Consider the following 13990-nt stretch of genomic DNA (forward strand, 5'->3'; position numbering starts at 1 on the left):
ATCATGGGTCCCAGGAGGAATGATGGGATACAAGCATTATTGGATTTTTTTTTTTAAAAAAATGATAGATGCACACAGAAACTGTCAACATAAAGCCAATGATAACATTTTTAATTTGGATTGCTTTGATCTTATTATATGTTGGAATGAACTGTTGTTTTTAGTTTGCTTGTATTTTTTAAAGGACTTTTGTTTATTACTAGCTGCCCAGAGAATATAAATTTACATTGACGGCATGAGCTACAAGGTATGTTAATAAATGAAAATAAACAATTTGTTTTCTAACTTCCCTTCACCTTTGTTCTAACTGGGGATGGAAGGGTCTATCAACTTCTCATTTCTCCAATCTTAAATTTGGTTCTCCACATTTTGGCAGCAATTTGCAAATTTTCTTTTTAAAAAATCCTCATGAAAATTCTCCAGCATTTTAATGCTAATTGCCCCTAACAAACCCAATTTTGAATACAGTTTCAAGTAATAGACATTATTTTTGCAAGCAATGTCTCCTAATATAATGCAATTTTAGGATGTCATTTCCACTAATATATTCATTTTTATGCACCCTTTCCCCAGTATTTGCATTTTTGCAAACTTTTTTTGGTTGGAGAAATCTTAGAGAAAACTTCAGGTAGGTGCACACCTCAAAGGATGGCAGGGTTTTAGGGCCTGTCCACACTTCTGCATGTTGCACCACTTTCCCTCTGAGAAAATCTGCTGCTTACCACTGAATCAGAACAAGATAAAAACCAATGCACAAAATGCATTTTATTTTAAATAAAATGAGCAGTGTCACTTAGAATGTATGGGCCTCCTATTGAGAAAAAGAATAGCATATTCTGGTCACTTAATATTGTATAAGATTGTGCCATAGATCTCTTCATAGAACTGGGGGAAAGCCAGCAGCTTGAGTTATTTTATTTAAACACCAGACTAGGCAAAAACACTCAGATTGTGGCAGAATACATAAATTGTCATAGCTGGATACAAGGAATTATCTGCTTCTATTTTTGCTAAGTTCTGTTCAATCTGTCATAATGACATCAGCACAGTTGATGGAAATACACCACACATGACCAAGAGAAAAAATATGCTATAGTAAGTAAGTAAGTAAATAAATACATACATACTCTGCTCTTCCACAGTGCTACAAGGAGTAGCAAAAAGCTACTCACTCTCACAATGTTGTTGCCCTTCAGTTTTTTCCTAGACTTCCAGCTAAGATGTGCACCATTTTCTGTACTTGAGGAGAGTATAATTCTTTTGTACAGTGTTGTGGGAAGAACTAAACTGGTGACATCCAATCTGACCTAAGGCACATTTCACCACATCTCACTTTTGTCCATCAGTCACTTATGTGGGAGTGGGATCTTTGTTATTGTAAATACACATGAGCTTCCTCCACCAATAATTTTTATTTACATTTTAAATAATGACTTTCTATTACATACCAATTTATTTCCCTTTTCATAACAAGCACCCAGAAGGCAGATATTGAAATCAGAAAAGTTGCTTTTTCATTCCTTTTTTGTTTCTTACCATTTCTGTCTTCTTTCTTTTGCCCTCCAATGCCTTTCTTCCTCCTCTTGCTTCCTCTTTCCTTTTTCTGTTTCTAATTGGCCCCTCTAGGAACAAACTTCTGAAAAACAAACTACCAAGACATCTGAACAATAAACCAGGCAGTTGAGAGACTGGCAAGTAGACTAAAGCCATCTGAAGCAGAGCTGGACCAGAATCAGATACTTTGACTCTGTGGTTTTATATGACCAGGTTAAATACCACTGGCATCTCATGTCACATAGCCCCTGCTAACACAATGTTTGTTGTGCAGTTTGAACGGTTATCCTTTAATTTTGAAGCTACACCCGCCACCCCTACACAGAATGGTGTTTCATGTCAAGAAAAAAATAGTTTGGCTCTTTTTCTTATTTACATAAAGGACAGCAGAAACATTCAACTAGATTAAGATTCCAGGCACTTGAGTTTTCCTTTTTGAATCTAAAATTTGCCTGGATCTGCGCTGCATTTGGAATCATAGATGTATGGTCCAGGGAGGAGCCAAGTTTATTCCGCAGAAGAAAAAACAATCTGGCTCCTGTAAGGTATGTCTGTATGCACCCAAAGGTGGATGATGCATGAGTGCAATGGAAGAAATACATTACAATTATAAGAAGCATTTAATAACGGAGGCACAATTGTGCTTGAGGTGATGCGAGTTGAAACCAAAACTCCATCTCTGATGCTGGATCTCTGGTGGTTGTGTTACGGATCCAACTCATGACTTCACATTGCAGTTACAGAGTGATAAACTCAAACAAGGCTCGCTCTGTCAAGTGTTCACTGCAATTTCAGAGTATGTTATCAGGCTGGTATTGCAGTGCCAACTATGGCAACACTATTCTGTCATAGGTGGCAAAATATTTAAGACTATGCAGTATATCAAGGATTCTGAGCATTCCCCCCCTATACTCACATTCATATTATCAGACTTCTGACTTCAGTGCACAGAGAATAGTTTACTCCCTTCTCTCTATTCCGATCCCTTATCACTGTATGTCTCACCTGTACAGTGTCTACGATTATGATGCTGGAGAAAGACTACTTTAGCATCTCATGATAGGAGCATCTGAACACACCTCTGCCTTCAGATTTGTTTACACAATCCAAAGGCCATCCCACGGGATGTCATGAAATTGAAAGGGAAGGGCTTTTGACTCATTCTGCTATTCAAAACTAGTTATGCAGTTTGTAGAAAGGAATGCTGATACTGTTATGTATTAAAAAACAATGCTTCAGGAACTATTTGGGGCAGAATGAGAGGAGAACTATAATAACAAGGTGAAGAGGTGGTCTTAGGCATGTCGTTATTTTCTCAGCTTCTGCCTGTTTCCCCAATCTGCAATATAATACTGTGATAGTGCTGGCCATAAAGAGTTGTTGTAAGGCTATGTGAAGACTTTGAGCACTTGAAATGAATTACAAATATCAAGTATTATTTCTGAGTAGACATTATAAACATTTGACATGTGTTAAAACATAAAAAGTATGTGTTCTACATCCATAGCAGATCTTAAAAAAACATACAGGTTAAACACAGACTGATAGAAACATCAGAGATGATGACAAGCACAGTACACAGTCATGTACAGAAATGATACACATTTATACCTATATTCCATCCTACATCAATAACTCATTTATTAGGAGATAGTACAGCTTGGACAATTTTGAATGTGAATTCCCTACAAATATATAAATTCTTGTAACATGTATGCACACAAACAAATTATACAAATGTTACAGACACTATAAAACATATATTTTCTTAGATGGACTTTTTCGTATCTGATGGAGTCACAAATTAGTTACACTTTGCGGTTTACTGGTGCTGGCCATGCCACTACCCATGCCTTGTTGCAAGCACTTTAAAGTAGTAGTAACAGATCATTCTATGAGATATTAAGTTTTCAATGCTAGCCATTAGTAATGGACAAAAGTAACACTTCTTTAGATGTGCTTTGAGTGCTTTCTTTTGTAAAATACAGGGGTTTTTTTGGCGGGGGGGGGGGGAGAGTCCTTATGGGACTTGTTAATTGAATCCCTCCAGTTATTTCCTGCATCAGCTATTATGCACTACTCGCCTTTTCTCCTTCCATGACATGCTGCATGTCATCCCCAAAATTATATGCCTCTTATGAAGTCCTTAAAGATTTCTAAATGTTAATATCATTTGGTTTACTTAAAATAAAACAATAGGGCAAACAATTATACAGCTTAATGCATTTTCACACTTCAATACGTCATTCATCTTGGATGTAAACAAAAGTGAGACTATGTTGCAAAACTGAAACCACAGTTTTAATTGCTATAACGAGATTTGGTTTCGATTGTATAAACCATGAGGTTTGTATGGCCTCATAAAAAGAAGTTCAAAATTATTAGGTTAAGTAGGCAAGGCTGTGATCCTCTTCCAACCTGTTTTCTAGGGAAAGCTTAGTTTAAACCAACCTAAGCACTTTATAACAACCCTCTATCTGTTTATTATTATTATTTTAGCTTATGCATATTACAACACCACAACTGCAATCCAGAGGTCCACAAGTGGCAGAATAAGAAATGTGCATGGTTGTGTAAGACTGTGCACAAGCTATGGGCATATTAAACAGGTCACCACACAAGGAACAGACTCTTCAGGATGCAGCTGGATTTTTCTTGCACAAGGAAAATAGCAGCTCTTCATATTTCTGCATGCAGAAGATAGTCACAGGTAAGGCTTTGTAATGCTTTTAATCAAAAACATATTTGAGAAGAAATGTTAACAGTGAACAAAGATACATCCATGTATTGTTGTGGCGCATATGCCTCCTTTACAATTTTCTACCTATTCGGTTAGTTAAAAGCAACCATCCATTCCTCAGTCTCTTTCACTGTCTGGAAGCCTGGCAAAAAGTTCTGATGTGATGGTAGCACCTATTTTCTTTGTGCATGTTAAAGATCAGAGGCACCGATGAAATGTCCAATTACCTTGTTAGATCTCTGTTCTTGCCCCGTTTCAGTGGGACTTAATCATTAGAGGGTCACAGCTGATTAAATCCCAGAGCAATGTTACACACCCACATAAATAAGAGACATTTTAAAATATTAACAGGCATTTCTTCTGAAATGACTCCAGTAATCTTAACTGTTCTCTTATATGAATAATCTATTGAAAATAAAAATATTACTGCAGCATAGGATCAGGCACCCAGTTAGGTGGTTGTACTTGCCTCACCCTCTTTCTATTGCTTAGACTTTAAAAAAATGATATTTGTTTATTCATTGGTAATACAGGCTAGAGCAGAAGAAACCAACCATTCAATTACCCTTTAAAATAATAAAAGGACCACAAAACTTGTCAGGACTCCTATTTTCCTTGAAGGATAAAAATAAAAAATACAAACAAGAAATTTAAGTTAACAGTGCTACATCTATGGCAATTTCACATGTTTCGTTTCAATTGCTATTAAGAAGACATACAGTCCAGAAACTCATGACATATACACTGGCAAAAGCCATAAACCATGAGAATAACAAGACTCGAGGGAACAAGACTGACAAAGACTACCCCAAGGGTGACTTTCTTTGATACCAGTAAGTAGATCCCTAAAGGCAAGGAACTAAAATATAGCAAGCCTAGCAACCAAACTAGGACTCGAATTGAAGTCTGGAAGAGCAAGGATGTACAGTTCCACACCGTCCAGTGATGAGGCACAGATGCAACAGAGTCAAAGCTTGTGGGCCTGTAGAATTCCACAACAGGGGTTGAGTTCAGGGTTGGAGGGCTCTCTCTCTGAACCTCCATGATAGTTATAACCAGACAGTTGGAGGAAGTGTGAGAGGGGCTAACGAGAGAGGCCAGCCTTTTGGGAGTCAGCAGGAGTTCTGTGGGATTGTCTGGTAGGCACTTCTTCACCTTGCCTCCATAAGCCAAATTTACAAGGATATTGTTGTCATCAGGAAGACTACTGACCTCATCATCGGGCAGGCATGTTTCAAACCTACAGAATGGACAAACAATGACTCCCTGAGGAGAATCCCCAAAATCTATGATCTTGCAAAGACATTTGGCACATACTCTGTGGCAACACTCCAGTACTTTAGGTTTTCTCTGTCTCATGTTATAGCGGTTGTAACAGATTTTGCATTCAAGCTCATCTGAGCCCTGGGACTCCACAGTATCTTCTGGAAGTAGGCTGGTCATTTCTTTTCAATGTGCTTTAGACTTGTGGTGATGTCAGACAAAGGCTGTTGCTTTGTCTTTCTTTCTTTGTGAAAAGAAAGATGCTTAGAGTGCCTTTCAGATTACCACAGTACTCAAATCAATCAGGGATGGGAGGAGTACCAACAGTCATAATTTTCAACCTCTTACAAGGACTATCTGCTTTTTTCTTCAGTGTCTTTCATATACATAGCTTCCATATAATATATAGTTTCTGTAAAGGGGAAGAAAAATAAACACATGAATTCAATCAAAGATGTTCCATTTTATATTTTAGCTACTTATTTTTCAAGGTTTTGCTCTTTCAGAGTAAGGTTAGGCTGAGAAGTGGTGACTAGATCAAGGTAACCAGTTAGTTGTCCCAAGGCTGAGTAGGTATTTCTACCCATGTCTCCCTAGTTGTTGTTGTTGCTATTATTTGATTTCTGTTTAAAGACTGCTTAGGAAAAGGCAATGGAGCTGAGGTGGGTAAATGAAAGCAAGCAAACATAGGGTTGTATCCAGCAAACTTAACTGTTCATGCAAATACTTCTGCCTGTGCAATGGAACTTCCTCTCCTCCCCCGCACACCACCCTCCAACATTCTTTTGCAGTTTTTCCAAACTCTCTGGAGCAGATTGAGGGATGGAGTGCATGTGGAGGTGTGAAAGAAGTCCTGTTGCACAAACATGTCTTGCGCAAATGGGATGCAACCCATGGGCACAAATTCTTAAAGTTATAGAGGAGATTTTTTAAAAAAACCTATGGTATATGAGTTTAAAATATTCATTTAATAGTTTCATATAGATTCACATTATATTTATATATAATATTTACATAAGATGATGCTTATAATTCTAGGTGATAAGCAAATAACTAAGAGAATATCAGCGATCAGCAGCTCAACCAATTGTGAAGAAGGAAAGAAAAGAATCCAAATCAGTTTAAATTAAGTTAAACTAAACATATGATTGACAATTATCTTGATATTTCAAGTTCTAGTAACTTATAAACAAACTGCTTACTTTGATAAATTTCTTAGCACATCACTTCTTACACAATTTATATGTTAACTTACTGAAAATAACTATATTTCAGATTTTCATATACCACTACATTATATATGGTCTATTAGATTTTCAATTACCCAATATTACTAGTTTCATTGCTATTAATAACGTTGTATGAGTTCTAGGTCTACATCATTAACAGTTCCTTAATGCTATATTCCTCCCAAATATATCATTTATTATATTTAAGATCTCCAGAAGGGCTTTACTTGTGCACGATTCTAAAATATGTGCATCATATCTGTTTCGAAATCTCCAACATGTATCCTGCTGAAGATTACAACTTTAAAAAAATAAAAAAGAGTAAGTGCCTAATGCCATCGGTATTGTATTTTGCAATCTAAGTCTTACCACAGACCCTGAATGGATATGGGGCAGGGACTAAAGAACAACTTTAGAAGAGTCCTCATGTGGGCAGCCACTTCTTTAGATGATATCCCAGTCTCATTGCTATCTGCAAAACAAAACAATTCATTTACAATAGGTTCTTTCACCTAGAGCTGCGTCTTGTAATATGTGTGTCTGTGGCAGACCAGAACATGGGTCAATTGGAGCTGTGGAATTGACAACCTTAACAGGCACCCTGGACTACATGCTCCCCTCCCCTTTCTGACCCATTACATTTTCCACTCTCTTGATGTGACATGGATTCAGGCAGTCTGACTATATAAATTGCCATAAACAAATTCATAAATTTGGAAGCTCCCCAAAGTACAGTAAGTGCAGGACAGGAGTCATTCTCTAACTTCCATGGCTGTTTCTCTTACACCTGGCAGAAAATCCCATTGTTTAAGATAGCAGAACCAGTCATTTTCATTAAGTGCCAAAAAATATATTCTTCCAGCACAGAATCACCTCATAACCAATAACCTTTTCTTTCACATGAGTTTGCTGAGAACGAAGTGCTTACTATTTAAATAGTAAGATGGAAATTTTGGATAATTTTTTGTAAGCTGCCTTGGGAGGCCTATCCTGAAAAGCAGAATATAAGTACTTTAAATAAACACACATACATATATCCCATACATATGTGCCATGCTGCTAAACCCTGCAAATGTCCCAGAAAAAATGGGACATCCAAATTTTTCTTGCGAGAGAATGATGGCCATCTTGCTCAATTTTGCACTATGATTCCCACCCCCCCAAAAAAGCACGGGGGGGGGGCTGCAATCTTGCATAGCACTCCAAAATGTGTGCTTTTCTGGTGCCATGACGGAAAAAAGCCCCTTTTCAGGGAGAAATCTATTGTGTCAGTAATAATCTCTGGATACAATTATCTTGATGTTCACCTACATCTTCAACTCTGTAATCAGAAGCACCATTGACAATTGAAACAGTCATGGGACTACATTTATTTTTTTTTTTTTATAAGAAATTTTTTATTGCGTTTCTTTCCATAGGTAAACAGATTTGTTTAAACAGCAGCATACAAGAAACATTTTCTATATATATAAAGAAAAACAGATAAAAAGAAGAAATCATCGAGAAATTTTCACAACATCTTTTTGGACCTCCTCACATCCTCTCAGCATTGCATTCATCATTCTAGCCAGTTCAGCAATTTATTATCTTGTTTCCCAACTTATTATACCTTTGAATTTATTATGTTACCAATTTCTAAAATTTGTAATTTGATTTTGAGACTCTTAATAAACATAATATATTGTTTCTATTTTGTCTCGTCTTTTTCCATCAACACTTACTTTATCATTTACTTAGATAAATTGCAGAAGCATAACATTTCTTAGTCGTGCACAATCTTAACATTCATACAACTTATAATATTTTTGCAAATAGTCCTTAAATTTTTTCCAGTCCTCCTCCGTTGTTTCTTCGCTCAGATCTCGAATTCTGCCAGTCATTTCTGCCAACTCCATATAGTCCATCAGCTGCGTCTGCCAGTCCTCCAGTGTGGGTAAATCTGGTGTCTTCCAAAACTTTGCAATAAGAATCCTAGCTGCTGTGGTTGCATACATAAAAAAGGTTCTGTCCTTCTTTGGCACTTTCCGGTCCACCATGCCCAAGAGAAAGGCCTCTGGTTTCTTAGAGAAGGTATATCTGTATACCTTTTTCAGCTCATTATGTATCATTTCCCAAAAGGCCTTTACTTTCGGGCAGGTCCACCAGAGGTGAAAGAAAGTCCCTTCTGCCTCCTTGCATTTCCAACACTTATTATCAGAAAGATGGTATATTTTAGCCAACTTGACTGGGGTCATGTACCACCGGTATACCATCTTCATAATGTTCTCTTTCAAGGCACTGCATGCCGTGAATTTCATACCGGTGTTCCATAACCTTTCCCAGTCCTCAGACATAATGTTATGTCCTACATCCTGTGCCCATTTTATCATAGCAGATTTAACTGTCTCATCTTGTGTGTTCCATTTAAGCAGCAAGTCATACATCCTCGAAAGTACCTTGGTCTTTGGTTCTAGTAACTCCGTCTCCAGTTTCGATTTCTCCAACTGGAAACCCACTTTTTTGTCCACTTTGAATACCTCCTGAATTTGAGCATAATGTAACCAATCTCGCACCTTACCTTTTAATTTGTCCTGGCTTTGGAGCTTCCAATTATCTCCAACTCTTTCAATCAGCTCCCAATATTTTGGCCAATAGGCCTCCATATTGGGCTTTTTTTTAGAAATCTTGGCTTCCACAGGTGATAACCACCTCGGGGTCTTACTTTCTAGTAAATCCTTGTACTTCAACCAGACGGCAAAAATTGATTTTCTGACAATATGGTTTTTGAACAATTTATGAACCTTCGCCCTGTCATACCACAAATATGCATGCCAACCGTACACATTATCAAACCCTTCCAGATCTAGGACATCGGTGTTTTCCAACAGGAACCAATCCTTTAACCAGCAGAAGGCTGCAGCTTCATAGTACAACCTTAAATCCGGCAGGGCAAACCCCCCTCTTTCTTTTGAGTCAGTTAGTATTTTAAATTTTATTCGGGGCTTTTTGCCCTGCCAGACAAACTTAGAAATATCCTTCTGCCATTTTCCAAAGCATTCCATTCTGTCCACGACCTGAAGGGTTTGAAACAGGAATAACATTTTTGGCAAAACACACATCTTTATAGCTGCGATTCAGCCTGACAAGGTAAGTTTCAATCTTGACCAAATATCCAAGTCTTTTTTAATTTCCAACCAACATTTTTCATAGTTATCTTTGAAAAGATTTAAGTTTTTAGTGGATAAGTATACCCCCAGGTATTTCACTTTTTTAACCACACTTAACTCTGTCTCTTTCTGGTACCTCTCTATCTCTGTAGGTGTCAGATTTTTGACCAAAACCTTAGTTTTTTGTTTGTTTAACTTAAATCCCGCCACCCGACCAAACTCCAAGATAAGTTCCAAAACTCTTTTTGTGCTAGATTCTGGCTCCTGTACTGTCAAAACTAGGTCATCTGCGAAGGCTTTCAATTTGTATTGTTTCGCTCCGACCTCTATACCTTGCACCAACTGGTCCTCCCTGATCATATTCAGCAATACCTCCAGAACAGAAATAAATAGCAGAGGGGATAGAGGGCACCCCTGTCGTGTCCCTTTTTCAATTTGAAGTTCTTTCGACACCACATTGTTCACTATCAATTTGGCTTTTTGCTCTGAATAAATTGCTTCTAGTCCATTTTCAAACCCCCGTCCCACTCCCATACCCTTCAAGTTTTTCTTCATAAACATCCAAGAAATGTTGTCGAATGCTTTCTCCGCATCAATAAAGATTAAAGCAGCCCTTGTATTTCTAATTCGCAACAGCTCCAATATATCAATAATATTCCTGGTGTTGTCGGACATGTGTCTACCAGGGAGAAAGCCTGCTTGGTCCTTATGAATTACTTCATTTAATACATTTTTAAGTCTACTTGCTAAAATATCTGCAAATATTTTGTAATCCACATTCAGGAGTGAGATGGGACGGTAATTCTTAAGCTGAGTCTTTTCCCTCTCTGACTTGGGAATCAATGTGATGAATGCTTCTTTCCACGTTTCCGGTGCCCTTCTCCCCTCCATAATCTGGTTACAAACCTCCAACAGCGGTTGTATCAAACAATCCTTCAAAGTCTTATAATATTTGGAGGTGAGATCATCTGGGCCTGGAGATTTGCCAAGTTGCATATTTTGGATGGCACCTTCAATTTCCTGTTGCGTTATTTTACTGTTAAGAATTGATCTTTTATCTTGACTTATTTTGGACAATCCATTTGTCCTCAAGAATTGGTCTATTTCCGATTCTTTCTGAGGCCCCTGTGCATAAAGCTCTTTGAAATATCTGTGGAAGCACTTTCTTATTTCTTCTGGTTTCTGAACTATTTTTCCTTGAATCTCCAAGTTTGTAACCGTATTTAACTTTTGTCTTTTTTTCAACTGCCAAGCTAACAACTTTCCACATTTATTTGCTGATTCAAACGATCTCTGCTTCATTTGTTTGATTTTCCACTCAATCTCTTGATTGATCAGTTTCGAATATTGTGCTTGATGAAATTTGATCTCTCTTAGCACCTCTTTTGACTTCGGTTTGGTTCTCAACTTTTTCTCTCCTTCACTTATTTTCTCTAAAATTTTTTCCTTTTTTCCAATCCAAAATTTTCTCTTTATTGTATTCTGTTGTATCAGAAACCCTCTCATTACAGCTTTACTTGCATCCCAGATTATTCTTTTCTCCACCGTGGTGTTCAGGTTTATTTCAAAGTAGTCCTTTAGCGTTTTTTGGGCCTTCTTAACAATCTCTTGATCTCTTAGCAAGGTGTCATTCATTCTCCATCTGAAGGATCCAGTTGGGAAAAGTCTCAATTCCATTTTTAAGGCATTATGGTCGGAGCAGGTTTTGGGGCAGATTTCCACCTTTCTCGTTTTCGGGGCCAGCCCTCTAGATATCCAAATTTGGTCGATTCGTGTCCATGACAAGTGGGCCTCAGAGAAGAAGGTTCCTTCCTTACCCAAGGGGTTCCTTGTCCTCCAAATGTCAATCAAGTCCATATTGTCTGTCATTTCAAAAAAGGTTTTAGGAAGTCTGCCGTCTGTTGTTAAGTTTTGATTTTGAGATTTGTCCATATTTGTAGACACCACCCCATTCATATCTCCCATCACAATAATATTAGAATAGTCCAAGTAGTCCATCATTGTCTCATGCAGCTTCTTATAAAATTCTGATTTTCCATCATTTGGCGCATAAACTCCTAATATCAAAATCTTTTCCCCTTGTGTTTGGATTTCAATTGCGAGAATTCTTCCATGATCATCTTTAAATAAGAATTTTGGTGACAGGTTCTCCTTTGCATAAATTACAACGCCTCTTTTTTTGACTTTGTCTGATGAGATAAATTCTTGACCAAGTCTTTTATTAATTAATACTTTCCTGTGGAGCCTAGTCACATGTGTTTCTTGAAGGCATATTACATCCAATTGTTCTTTTTTCAAAATATGAAATATCCTCCTTCTTTTTTCCGGAGAATTCCCGCCATTTATGTTCCAGCTAAGTAGCTGCAGAGACATCCTGTTCTACTTAAAACGTTCTTAAGATGGGGTGCCTTCCTTTTGCTCAGATCCCGAGGGTGCAGGCGTAGGCCCGCTTCCAGGCAGTATTGGTGCTGGTACAGCTGGAAGCCAATCCACTCCTTTTTGGAGATCTTCTCCGTGGTCGTGAAGGAACTTTTGGTTATCTTCAGGTGTTCTGATTTTGACCTTCCTTTCTTTGTAGGTAAAGGATAATCCTTGTGGAAACTCCCACCTATAGGGAATGGCGTTGTGTCTCAGCAATTTTGCTAGTTCTGAATAGGTGGCTCTAAGGTCCAACAGCTGTCTCGGAATATCTCTATAAATTTCCACCCTTTTGTCTTGTATTTCAATTGCTTTTTTGAAATGAAGATCTAGGATCTTGTCCCTCTCTTCCTTTGATCTTAAAATTATCAAACAGTCTCTGGATCTGTCTTTCCTTACCAATCTTCCCAGTCTATATGCCGAAACAATCCTGAAGTCTGTATCTTCCTTTAAACCCCAGAACTTCGAGAATTCCTGTGTTAAGTATCCAATCAAATCTCCTTGCTCGAGTTCCGGGATACCTCTCAATTTAATGTTACTCTCGCGATTTTTCAGTTCCACCATTGACAGATAAACTTGTTGTTCACCCTCCTGTTTGTGCAGGGGCTTAACTTCTCCTTTTATTTCTTCCACTTCTTTTTGTAGAGCTCCCACTTTCTGGATTGCTTCTCCAGCTAATTCCCGATTTTCCGCTGTTGCTCCTTGCAATTTCTCTATAGCTTGCGTGTGCTGGGAAACTTGATCAGTCAATTTTTGAATCAAGGAAGTTGCTTTATCTATCTTCAAAGACTGGTCGTCCACCTTCTGGTTTAAACTTGATAATTGCTCCAATATTTGTTTAAATAATATATCTGACCCACCTGCTGCCATATCTTCCTCAGTGGACTTCTCAGTTGTTTCCCCTTGTTCCCTTTGGGTCACCAGTACAGCTGGAACCGACGATCGGCGTCCTTGGGTCAGTGTTGTTTGTACAAATTGTGCTGGTTTTCTTTCCTTTTCTTTTTCCTTGGCCTCTTTAGATTCCTTAGCTTTGGATGCTCTTGTTCTCCCTGCACCACTCATTACACATCTGTCAGTGTTCAAGGTCAAATTGTCTATTGTTCCATGGGAGAGACAAATTCAATTATAAACAACCGGTAAAGTGGAATTCAAAACAAAAGTCAGTTCCCAGGATTTTATAATCCGAAAGCCCTGTAGGGGGAGTGCCACCAAGTTTCAAAGACAAAGAAGGAAGTAGTCCGCCATTAAAGTTCCAGATTTTTTCGACTCAGTAAGTTCAATAATCCAGCAGTCCCTTCAAAGATTCAAAGTTCCCCAAAGCACCTTTTAAAGTTCAGCCAAGTTTCACAAAAGGTGCTTGCAACAATATCACATCCAGACTTTCCTGCTCAAATGTATCAGTTATACTCCAACAAAGTTTTTACAAAGTTTGCAACTGTTTCCGCAGTTTGACACGGACTCTCTCTCCGGCAGCCCGACGATCTGGCTCTTTAAAAATACAACCCAAAGGAAGGGGGAGGTAGGAGAGAAACCCCCGTTACTCCTTCTTATAATCAGAGTCCCTTTCCACCTTCAGTTCAGCAGGAAAAAGAGCAGGTTTAATAGCACGAAAAAGTTAGAACTTCCCACAGTCCCGTTTC

General features: G+C 38.1%; 1 protein-coding gene and 1 long non-coding RNA gene across 6 annotated transcripts in view; one reads left to right on the plus strand and one right to left on the minus strand.

Moving 5' to 3' along the window:
* LOC310714513 overlaps window positions 1-13990 on the plus strand; it is an 81977-nt gene that overhangs the window by 28795 nt on the left and 39192 nt on the right. The gene's annotated exons all lie outside the window — the stretch shown is intronic.
* The window catches only part of RNF182 (ring finger protein 182), a 30396-nt gene that overhangs the window by 2265 nt on the left and 14141 nt on the right, over window positions 1-13990 (minus strand). For 3 of the 5 annotated variants that reach the window (XM_083519708.1, XM_083519709.1, XM_083519710.1), the window contains exons 2-3: window positions 7156-7258; window positions 3171-5969 (exon numbers count right to left, since the gene is read on the minus strand). In XM_083519708.1, the coding sequence (XP_083375834.1) occupies window positions 5000-5737 (738 nt within the window). In that variant the 5' untranslated portion in view covers window positions 5738-5969; window positions 7156-7258 and the 3' untranslated portion in view covers window positions 3171-4999. Of the gene's footprint in view, window positions 1-640; window positions 5970-7155; window positions 7259-13990 lie in introns of those variants that run through there. The other 2 variants (XR_014529629.1, XM_083519711.1) reach the window with 2 other exon arrangements.

Source organism: Podarcis liolepis (genome assembly GCF_965112155.1).
Source record: "Podarcis liolepis genome assembly, chromosome: 8".
Classification (NCBI taxonomy): domain Eukaryota; kingdom Metazoa; phylum Chordata; class Lepidosauria; order Squamata; family Lacertidae; genus Podarcis; species Podarcis liolepis.